Source organism: Haliotis cracherodii, unplaced genomic scaffold (genome assembly GCF_022045235.1).
Source record: "Haliotis cracherodii isolate W230 unplaced genomic scaffold, xgHalCrac1.p SCAF_19, whole genome shotgun sequence".
Taxonomy (NCBI): Eukaryota; Metazoa; Mollusca; class Gastropoda; order Lepetellida; family Haliotidae; genus Haliotis; species Haliotis cracherodii.
The window spans coordinates 19391840-19404376 of record NW_027266274.1 but is presented as its reverse complement, the minus strand read 5'-3'; the positions used below and the strand labels follow the sequence as shown (position 1 = coordinate 19404376).

Genomic DNA, 12537 nt, shown 5'->3' with positions numbered 1-12537 from the left:
GCCGATTATCTCCCTTGTTACCTGTCTGATGGCGTTGGCCTTGGGCGTGTCCCCCTGCCATTCTCTCTGTGCATAGTCCTCAATGTTCACTTCGCCACTGATGTTTTTTAATCTCCCCCGAGGTTTGCCTACAAAAAAAAAGGCAAGAACAGTTAATGCTCTGTACGAGAGAAATATTTCTGAACCTGACAGTGAAATCTACACACATCACTCAATGAAAGCGTGATTGAGTTACTGAGTGAGCCTTCAGCAATGTGCTAGCAATATCACGGCAGGGGAGACCAAAAATGGGCATCACGCAATATACCCATGTAGGGAATCAAACCCAGATCCTCGGCATAATGAGTAACAGCTTTAACCACTTGGCTACCCTACCGCCCCACACTAATGGAGGAAAGTTACTCAAAAAATTGTTAGGACTTTTTAAATTTTGCCGTTATTTGATCATTCATAAATATAACTGTGAAACATCCACAAGTAGCATCATATAGAAAATGTTTGTTTTTTTATTACACGCTTTTCTCTAACCAACCAACAGAAAATTTTCACAAAAATCGAATGCAGCTAACCCGAATCGGTACAATGCGTGAAACCCATATCTGGCGTCAACCATCATGATATTGCTGAAATATTGCTAAAAGCAGTGTAAAATCATACTCTCACAAATGCAGCTATTTTAAGAAAAGTAATATTATTTCTCATCATGACAAAAAAATACAAAATAGGAGGACAAGGTGAGGGAAGTAACCCTTATTAACTTTTGAAATAAAAGAATATTCTCCTCACAATTATATTTTATATTTCACTTTTTAAAAACTTTTGTAATTAAATTTTCATAACAACTGACAAAATTTGTAAATCAATCATACAGAATGATAACAGCCTTGACCTACTTTTGGTTTGCTGTGATGGTTGACTGATGGCTCCCGGCACACTGTCCTCCTCCAAGTCACCATCAGATAGGTCTGTTTGTGATTGCCCTACACTAGTATCGGCGGCCATCTTGAACGGGGAGCTGTCACACGAAGACGAGAGACTAAGTTCACTACCATCAGTTTGCTCCTCGGGAATTAGCGTGTTCTGTCGTCTGGCCCGGAACCTTCTTCTGTTCCTCATAGTTCGAGGTAGTTCATCGTCACCAATATCTCCAAGGTCCCAGGCTAGTTCCACGCTACCTTCCCGAGACGATCGCTCCGAGTCGGAATACGAATGACTTGGCGACCTTTCCCATCTTGTACGTGCTCTGTGAACAATTTCAGACGCACGTCTGGCCATTGGGCTCCTCTCTCGATGTTCTTTTGGCTTCTTTTCTGGTTCATCCCCACGATGTATCAAGTCTGAGAGCTGCGACGTGATCATTGAGAACTCATCCTGTATATCCTGAAGCTCATCCTCAATATGCTCTAAGTTTTTGGTAGTATGGACACTAAAATCTATCAACTCATTGTCAAAAAGCTCACTATCAGGAGTACACACATCCGACATAGTCCTATCTAAGCTTCGGCTTCTCCTGAGAGTCCGAGACACAGTCAAACGCTCGGGAGTGGGTGATCGGGATTTGTCGTCTACAGAGAAACTTGACCACTCTCGGAGTCGCTGGAGAAGCGATTGTTTGAACTGATAGTCTGACAAAGATTCCTGGATGATGGGGAGGGGGGACATGGTATCCCGCTCCTCCTCATCACAACTCCAGTCCCCCAGACTCCCCGTCCCTCCACTGTAGCTTTGTAATGATTCAGAAATCTCTAGCGAAGCATCATATTCCGCACTTAACGAATGACTTTTGTCCGATCTATCTACCTGCAAATGTCCAGTAGTATTGTCTGATAGATTTTTCCGATCACCAGAAAGGTGTGAGTGTGATGGCGATATTTCGTCCTCTGATGGGGGCGTCAATAAGATGCTACTGTGGTCTAGCGTGTCACCGTTTTGAATGGTGATACCAGACTTTTCGTCTGATCCATATGAAACATCAGCAGATTGTCTATTTTTATTATTGAGGGATTTAGGACTGAAGTTGACCTGCAAGGACTGGCTCAGAGAGGGATATCGTGATAATGTGTAGCCTTCACCCACACTGCTTGCATCATCAAAGTTATCAGGCATATTTTCAAAGCCACTTTCCGCTGTGCATGTAGAGTAGAAAGAGTCGCGGTTAATACCGCCGTCACTGTAGAAGGACTGACCAAGCTCGGACGCACCGCCAATGGCCGAGTCCTTGTCTGAATTCAGCGACGACTGTCGCCGACCTTTCCTCCGCATCCTGACTGAGTCATAGTCTGGTGTTATGTCACACTTGTCAGACTTCTTGGAAAAAGCAACTCCGTAATTTGAGTCGTCGTGACTTGATGGGGGGCACACTTTCCCGCCCTCAACATTTCCCATGTCCGCGTTGGCAGCACCGTCAGAGGATCCCTGGAGACAAAACAGTTCATGTTACAACAAGCATCTTCACATGGACAAACAGTCATTTTTCAAAGTTGTGGCATTGTTTTCCAAGAGGACTTCCAAATACCGGTATCCCCTCCAACACCAAACAAACAGGCTCTCTCTCATTTTTGTGGATGAGTTAGTCCATACCAACAATGAACACTCCCTGCCACACACACACATCATCAATATCATCAATGAACACTCCCTGCCACCCACACATCATCAATATCATCAATGAACACTCCCTGCAACAAACGCATCATCAATATCATCAATGAACACTCCCTGTCACACACATCATCAATATCATCAATGAACACTCCCTGTCACACACACATCATCAATATCATCAATGAACACTCCCTGTCACACACACATCATCAATATCATCAATGAATACTCCCTGCCACACACATCATCAATATCATCAATTAACACTCCCTGCCACACACACATCATCAATATCATCAATGAACACTCCCTGTCACACACACATCATCAATATCATCAATGAACACTCCCTGCCACACACACATCATCAATATCATCAATGAACACTCCCTGTCACACACACATCATCAATGAATACTCCCTGCCACACACATCATCAATATCATCAATTAACACTCCCTGCCACACACACATCATCAATATCATCAATGAACACTCCCTGTCAGACACACATCATCAATATCATCAATGAACACTCCCTGCCACACATATTGTCAGTGCCAACAATGAACACTCCCTGCCACACACACATCTTCAATATCAACAATGAACACTCCCTGCAACACACACATCATCAATATCAACAATGAACACTCCCTGCAACACACACATCATCAATATCATCAATGAACACTCCCTGCAACACACATATTGTCCATGCCTACAATAAACACTCCCTGCAACACACATTGTCCATGCCATGGTAGAGCTGGATAGCAATGAGACAGCATACCACCTTACAAAATCTGGCTTGTAAAATCCTGAGGTAACGATATCTGAACTCAGATCCCAACCAAAAGATTTTGACTTCATTTCAGCAAAATCTTTCACCACGAGATGGCGACAATTGTTGAATGCTGGGACTAATGGCCGACATGTGAACACAATTTATCATGACACATTAACTATAGTAATATGAAAGAATCGGGTGTTCCTTAAATTCTTTTGAGTAGTATATATAACAAAAAGTCATTGAGCAATCTGGATGAAGATTGGCCTACATTGATAAGTTTGACCTAAGATGTGTAAATATACAAGATAAAGACAAGAACACCTCAGGCTGTATGAACCAAGACTGAAAACAAATCCTACTCACCTCCAGAAACACAGAGTAACAAACGCAGAGTAACAAACTCAGAGTAACAAGCCGAGATCTGCGTCATTGGCCATTCATGTACCAACTGTGCGAACACTCCGCCTCTCCACAGAAGGAAGAGGAGCTTGTCAACAACAGTTTACAACGTAATAGCTGTCACAGGTCAATGGCCTACATTCACACACATCCTTCCCAAACTCAATGGTGTTATCTGTAGGATAGGCTGACCAATTGTTTTCTCATTGAATGATGGAGCCGCCATGAGGCCAGACTTGAGCCATCGTCATCAGACAATAACATGTAAACAATGTCTTCTAGTAATTAAACCAACAAGGAAACAAAGTACGAGCAAACAATAGAATGGAAACATTGTTTAAAACAATAACGTCAAGAGAGGTTTCGGGACATTCCAAGGACGAGCAGAAACTCATATGACATGATTTTTAGCCCTCAAGGTAAATGTTACGCTTCTGGTGTAACCAATAAAAGTAACCATTGTATCATCCATCGATTCATCTCTAGATGAGCACTTAAGAACTTACCTCAATATGAACTTAGTCTTATTATTAAACAAACCATTGTACTATGTGATCATATGTGTTTATGTAAACATTGAAAAAAATACAAAACAAGGGCAAAAGTGAGTGTGACTCACTAATACCCCCGACCCGCCTAGTGTGTCAAGCAGTCCATCCAGCTCAACTTGCACTGTGTGAGATGCGTGATGGAAGTCACTCTGTTTCATTAGAAAATGGATAGGGTTGGGGTTTGAAAAATTCATTAAAAAAGGGAAAATTGATAAAAACAATGTTGTTTTTTTGACTGCACCCCTCCATATGACACAGATTATATGTACTAAGTTTGAGATGAATCCACTGAATAGTTTAAGAGAAATCGCGCGGACAAAGTTTTCGGACAGACGGACGGACGGACAGAACCTTGGTATAACTATATACCCCGAACCTAAAAGTTCGGGGGTATAAAAAAAGTATTTCAAAAACCCAAACAAATCCGATTGGAAACAGAGACTTGTTCCAGCCTACCGTTAGACCAGACCAATGTTTGGTTTTATGAACTTCAAAGATCCCAAAATACAGAAGGCAAAATTAATCCTTCTCTACAGATTGCTTGTAATGTTTTCATCTATCAACAAGCATTTTCAAAATTAATATCCTGAATTTTTATGCATTCTGTTTTGAATATGTTTCTATGATCACAGGCCATTTACTTTCTTGTGTCTGTTATCTTGAGACCACCCACATGGCCTCGTGGTAGAGCGTCCACGCGGACAGCGGAAGGTCCGGGGTTCGATCCCCAGCTGTGTCATACCAAAAGACATTAAAAGATGGTACTTGTTGTTACCCTGTCTGGCGCTCGGCATTAAGGGGCTAAAACAAGGACTGGTCGGCTCGGAGTCAGTACACTGTGTCTGTGTGGGGTATTCATGTTAAACTGCGGCATGGTATCTCAGTGAGCTAGCACTATAAATCGGCATCAGTCTGGACTAGTACAAGCAGCCACACACACACACATGCATGCATGTCGCCATATAAGTGCAATAATCTTTGATGCAACGTTAAACCCCATTTCACCACATCTCACCTGTCGTCTTGAAATGATTTGCCTAGGAACAGAATACACTGCTCTGTTGTTTCTGAATGGCGTTATCAGTGAATGGGCACACACGTTTTGCTGCTCTAGTGGGGTAGTCTAGTTGTTAAAGCGTTAGCTCGTCATGCAGAAGACCTGGGTTCGATTCCCCTCATGGATGCAATGTGTGAAGCTCATTTCTGGTGTCCCATTTAGTGATATTACTGGAATATTGCTACAAATGGCGTAAAACAATACGCACTCACTCATTGCCCAACCAAGCAGGCAGGTAGTTAGAATCATTCACATACCCTGATGAGTGAGTAGATGAATAGGGCACCTTCAGACATACGATTTTTTAAGACTAGTCCAGATGACTAATGTCAACCTTACTTCACTGGTCTAGAGCTGTGACGAGTCCAAATTTACTACCCGGGTACCCGGGTACCCAACCCCCTATTACCGGTCTCAAGAGAAGGGTACAAAATGTCCAATAGGGAATTGTTTGACCAGAGCCCTGGCAAAAAGTATTCAGGTACACTATCATATGGAATGTGTGAACAGTTCGGAAGAAATGTCAACATTCGTGACCTATGGTGTATTCATGCAATTCTAGACAATTTTGTCATTAAACTATATATCACATGACTAACCACGGGTCCAGGTAGTCCTGTGGGTGTCCCGGTCCCACTCACTACCGACCCGACTCGAGTACCCGAGTTACCCGTCCCAGACCTACACTACACCTACTTTTGTTGCTAGTCCTGCTTGAAAAAGACCAAAAATGTTTACTATGGTTCCATTATCAGTTTTAATCAGCTCTGATTTGAAGCAAACCTGAAACATTGACAACTGGTTCAGAGATACCGCCCCCAGAGGACCACCAACACTAGATTATACTTGTCCTCAGCACATTTTAGTAGTCTCGGGCTAGAGGACTAGCGTGAATTTCTAAGGCTGAAGGGTTCACACATTGTGCCATGCGGGAATCAAACCTGGATCTTCAGATGAGTTAACACTTAACCATTCGGCTACCCTGCCATCCTTTACCCTGATGAGAGAGGACTACTCCTGTATTTCTTGTTGATGGGTTAATTTGGCTACACTGTGATATATATCACAAATAACAACATTTAATAAATCAAAACAAGAACTGTACTGAAATTAGCCCAGAAGTTTCAGAAGGAAGACATATCTTATTGTGACACTGAACAAGCAACATGCATACCATATTCGACGTAATAAGCGCCCAGAGCACTCTCAAGATTAGAAATAGGGGGCTCTTATTAGAATATTATTTAAAGGATAAATTTCGTGGTTTATGCTGACAACCTGAAATGTTTATGACAGATATATTTTTCCAGAATTTAATTGCCCATAATTAAGGGTGCATATAACCCACAAGTGAGTATCATACGCGAATAAATAAGTCTTGTGTACGTTGATCAATCAGAAGGGGTGCTTATCGGGATTGTTCACTAGCCAATATATTAGAAAATATCGCCGTGGGCGCTTATTACGTCGAATACGGTAGTTATGTTTTACAACTGAGCAGCCCGGGAATATTTTTATAACCATGGGTTGGAATTAATTTCTTGTTGACTCCCTCCCACCCACCCACTCACTCACTCACTCACTCAGTCACTCACTCACGCAGTTATCAAACATTTGCACTAACCAACACGTCAGACAGTATGTGCAAGTTGAGAAGGAGGAACCTGGTACTAGAGTCACGTGTCACATGCTCGTTCATATACACACTCCTACAGCCTGTCCATCCTCTACACACACACACACAGCTTGTCAGTCTATCTGTGTACAGTGTCCAACTTAGGGTATTAGGTAGCTACTTAACTCCCCAGTGTCCCCAGAAGTGGTCCCTCCCAGCTGTACTGACGTGTAGTTTGGTAGCAGTGTTTACAAAGTGTACCTACCTGGGCTCCCACAGCAGGTGCTAACCAGGCACACCTGATACATATTATACCTGGACATGACCTACTTATCAACACATAAACATAAAGCTGCTGCACGCCCCTAATGCATCTCGTCTAAGCCACCCCCCTCACAGGATGTATAAACAGAACTGGGTTAATATACTGACTGTGCAACAACAAACAGAATACTTACTCTTAAATATTTAATTAATTTGAACAATTTACATAAACATTGATCACCAGTTTCACAGGACTTACTGAGCTTACTATGTTTATGTTCAGGTTAAAACTAGTCTTTTTACTGGCAGATATATAACAAAATAGTTGAGCCATAAATTTTAATCATGTCACTCCTATACTTAAATAAAATATACATTAAGAATGATCACAATTATGAAATGACTGGGGTTATCCAGGATTTCAACAATGCCCTTGGCAGGCAATTTTGGAAAAAAATCATTATTTGCTCCAACTGCTCTGGGAAATACAAGTTGCCTGTACAAAGTATAACATTAGTTATTACTATATGAAATGAAAAGGTAAATTTGTAATTACAATTTGGGATATTTACTGGCATTAGCTGCAGATTTAGGGGCAAATATCGGCCTCTGAGCAGGTCCAGACAAATCACTGAATCAGTCCCATTCTGTCCCCCTGAAAGAGTACAGCTGTCTGTCAGTGTCCAAACTCCATGTCCCAGCAGCATTGTCAGTTCGTGAACAGGAAACCTTGCCTGTTTCAAGCCAGTTGATGTAACCCACTATATATTATACTCCTTACCTGACAACTTCCTCCAGAGTGCAGAGAAAGCCTAAGCTTCAGAACATATCGAGACATTTTCTGTTCCACTACGGCACAAGTTTACATTTGATATCGTCGCACAATGATCTCTAATAAATACAACTGTTTCCTTGTGGGGTGGCCCATTACGAAGATGTTACTAAAAATAGCTTCACATAATCATAAGCGTCAGATCGTTCAGCTTCAGTGGACTGTAGATAAGACATGAGCAAGAGTTTAAATTTTGTAGCAAGATATACCTACTTCCTAATGTCTAAAATCTATTTAGGTCTGTGTACTATTTACATAATGTTGTCCATTCAACCCCTAGGAAGGAGATAAAAAAGTAGTAAATACTAAAAAGGAAGTACCATATAAATGACAGCTGTGTATGGTTCAGAATTACTGTATACAGGATGCTCTGGTTTCGGTTTCACATAGGTTCCTAGTTTTATAACATTTCCACCATGTGACCAGATCAAGCTGGTTTCTGGTCTTTAAGTCAGCCTGTATAATTAAAGGAAAATTGTTTTCTACATGTACAATGTGTGAAGACTATTCTTGGTATACTCTCGGTGACATGGCTGGAATATTGGTTAGCCTTTAGCCTGCTGATTTGTTTTAGCATAAGGTACTATAAAGAGGGTGGATGCTTTCAAACAGTCAGTATTTCATTAAACATTAATCTATTGCAAGCAAGTATTTATGCATAAAACGTATTACCGGTAATTAAAATGATATGCAAAGCCTACTTGCTAAACAGTTATTGGGAGTTTTATTTGAGGGTGTCCTTTGACAATGTTGAACAGGTTCGCCTGTGACAATGTTGAACAGGTTCGCCTGTGACAGCTATTAACAGTGTAAACCCACACACCCTCCCTCCCTCCGAGCTTGCCCGCCTGCCCAGCCAGAGGCAGACAAGAATGATTATTTTTTCGACCTACGAACCTGAATTTTTAGCCAAAAATCTGTAAACCAAAAAACAGAGTAGAAAAGATGTGGCCTAAAGAATTGTGCACTCCAACACAACATGAGACACAGTGCACAGCTTGGCATGAGTCAGTGAATAAGTGAGTCATGTGTGCATGGTGTCTGACATCCGTTGTCTCTCTGATTGTTGATGACTGGGGAACTGACTGATGACTGAAATCCTGTATTCTTTGTGTAGGTCAAATCATGTTATTCCTTGTTAAATTACAGATTTCTAATCCAATTTCTCAGATCAGGAAGCCACAAAATAAATTGTAAAGAAGAATGATACCACTAAATTTCAAGCAATTTCTTTCATAAATACCTAAATAAAATAAAGTTACTTGATTTAAAAAAAATGATTGTTACTGTTGTGAACAACATAAGATTTTTCAGTCACTTTTTTCATAAACGCCTATTTGATTAAATCACAGACGTGAGATACGTCTTTGATTAAATGCTGAATATAAACATAATCTTTTCATATGAATTGACTATGGACTACGACCAAGTAGGGGTAGAGCATCACAAACTAGCCAACGGTCTCACACTTGTCTCTATGCATCAGTCGAAAGATGCCACAAGCTCCCCACAGTGCTGGTACAAACAATGCTTACATCAAAAGTAAGTATTTGATGAAGCTCCACACAGCATCAGTGCTATTGATGACAGCCCAACTGATGGCAGAGTGCCTTATCACTCACTGTGCTACTTCTGGAAGAGTCCATACCACCTTTAGGGGAAGCAGGGTGGTGAACATCTGTCTAATGTATTATTGCAAGTCAGCTGAATCAAAATCCCAACTAGGGAATCTGATCGAACTGCACTAGACTTGGAAATGTAAACAAATTGTTACAGATTATTTTGCAGTTTTAGTATTTTAGCATGTATTTGGGTAAAAATTGCTTATTCCATTTCACTTGTGTTTTAAAAACTCTACTAATTATTTCTTAAAACCTTAATTGGGATTTCTGTCCTAAATGTGGATATTTTAAATGTAATCAATGATGTTACGCAAAACATTAAATAATATCTTGAAAAATAGCATACCAAATGGCCTCCATTAATTAAACGATTCTTCTGAGAGTGAATATATTCAATCTTAATTGAGAAACAACTTCTACCAATAATAGATTTCACTTCAGTATATTTATTTCCAACAACAAACCAAGAACGCTACCATGTTAATTTTCACATTCACAGATGACACCTGTCAAAATATATCACTAATACAATCATTAGCATTGTGTTTGGCATTTAACTAATAGTCATTATTTGCCATGTTTTCCATATCTGTGCATTTAGGTATGATAACACTTCAACATAACTGTTCAGAACAATTATTGGTTTTCATAACAGTGATATCCCAGCTGTTTCTAAATGAACATCAACGCCATAATATCATTTGACGTGAAGTGAGGTGAAATGGGACTTAGCATCAAGTTAATTTCATTAGTCTCCAGGTTTTTACAATGATTTTCAAAAATGGCAGTCCTCAGAATCCCCGATAATGAATTTAGAAGATCCTGGCTAACAATATGAGGGTCCTAATGAAATGGTGTACTGTGCTGTGCTGTGCTGTGCTGTACTGTACATTTTGGTAATAACATCAGAGCCTGGAATGAATCATTGATCATGTGGACAGTGGTCATGATGGATGGATGAAATGACAGACACCTATAACGGCTCTTGATGCGCTGAAGGTACAATGAACAATATTGTGCATCCGTCGGGATGCAGTGTATGCCTTTTCTGCATCCAATATCAATACTTGTGTGCACTGGATGCACATTTGTGTGGAGTAAAGCCTTAGCCTCCTACAGTGAAGTCAGGTGAAATGGGGTTTAGTGCCACATTCAAGTGCACGTGCATGTACGTGCATGTGTGCATGCCTCTCCTGATTGCGATCTGGAGACAATGCTTTCCTCAAGAGTACTGTTTGGTACACCTACATAAAATTACAGGGAAATTATTGTTGTACATTAATTTAAATAATTACGCTAGAAACGGTACAGTCTGAATTATCAAGGTTTCAATGCACAAATTTTGCTGTAAAACAGGCCAAATCTATAGAAAACGATATGGATCCATGAATGTGCGTACCCTCTCATCCTGAATCCTACTCAACACTTATGCATCCCTCGTATCCATCACAACAAGATTAAGCTATGAAACAACTTGCTGTATATTTGAAAGAAATCAGCCTGTTTAGTGTACACAAACATTCTATTGTGATAGTATGACATTAGTCCCACTTGTCCGAGTGCAAGAGCCTTGTCTTATTTCTTCTACTCTTATGACACTTGATAAATTTCATCTTCTAAACATTTAACAACTGGGAACTTCATAGGTGGCCAGATATACTAAAACTTGATGTATAACAACACTTTGACTAACTCATTTACCACAAAATTTGACAATCAATGAATGGATATTAACTTATATCGGCAAATTGAGGTTAATTCTTTCCACGATATTTATCACAATATCATTTTTTTCATGCTCAGTATATTGGGTGATATTAAACAGTGAATTTTATCATGTGTTTAATGTTATACACTTGCCGAATACCGTCACTGACCATGAGCGTGCATCTGGGGCCCCTAGATGGCTGCATACGTGTTGAATGAGTAAACATTATGTTCTACCAGCATCTTGTTTTGTTCTGATTATAGACTTCAGGTCATACAGTGAGATTGCTTCTGTATTTAGAATTATACAATATATTGTGATGTGTTTCACAATATGGCCTTGTGCATCGCAAAAAATTGTGACACACTTTGAACCTCCAATACCCATCCAGTATATTAACAATCCCAGCCGTGGATTTGCAGCAAGCTGTACCAACAATGGCCTTCCCAGCTCCACCTTCCTCTGCTTCAACTGCTGAATGTCAGGGTGGGACCGAGTATCATTGTGATAATGTCAGTGATAATGTTGAGGCAAAGATCACACGTGATGCTCGCAATGTGTGTTATACAATGAGTGTAAAACACCACCCAGTAATTATCTCCCTTGGAACTACATCGCACAAGCTCCTTCCCAGCGCGTGACACCTTCGTTACACTCTCGGTGACATCGCTGCCACCAGTGTGGGCACGGCCATTACAAGAATCTTGAAATTTGCCCTCTAACCACATATGTAGTAACGTTTATACTTTTGTTTATGTCTTTGAGAATGCCATCGTATTTCATTTTGAAAAGGTTTACGACTGACCATGTTTTCCAGATGAATTTACTTTGTTGTTTTAATAATCAGATTGGTTTGAGATTGCAGACTAAGGGAAAATCAACCAACTTCTCCCTTACATTCTTACTATATCAATTAAAGATGATACTTTTAATGAAATAGAAATTCAAATTGACAAACAAAGAAAGTAATTTATCAGCGGTAAGTGTATTCGGCGTGACAACAATCTTCAACTTGTTTGTAAACATAACGGTCATTCGGTTGTGAGTTCAACTCCAAACATGGTTGGGGCCACCTATTCACAGTGGGGAGTT

The 12537-nt window shown here is 40.4% G+C and overlaps 1 protein-coding gene across 5 annotated transcripts in view; it reads right to left on the bottom strand.

Moving 5' to 3' along the window:
* The window catches only part of LOC139466842 (serine-rich adhesin for platelets-like), a 70124-nt gene that overhangs the window by 9793 nt on the left and 47794 nt on the right, over positions 1 to 12537 (bottom strand). For 3 of the 5 annotated variants that reach the window (XM_071248560.1, XM_071248562.1, XM_071248561.1), the window contains 2 exons: positions 894 to 2415; positions 22 to 128 (listed from right to left, as the gene is read on the bottom strand). In XM_071248560.1, the coding sequence (XP_071104661.1) occupies positions 22 to 128; positions 894 to 2415 (1629 nt within the window). Of the gene's footprint in view, positions 1 to 21; positions 129 to 893; positions 2416 to 3760; positions 3840 to 8064; positions 8128 to 12537 lie in introns of those variants that run through there. The other 2 variants (XM_071248563.1, XM_071248564.1) reach the window with 2 other exon arrangements.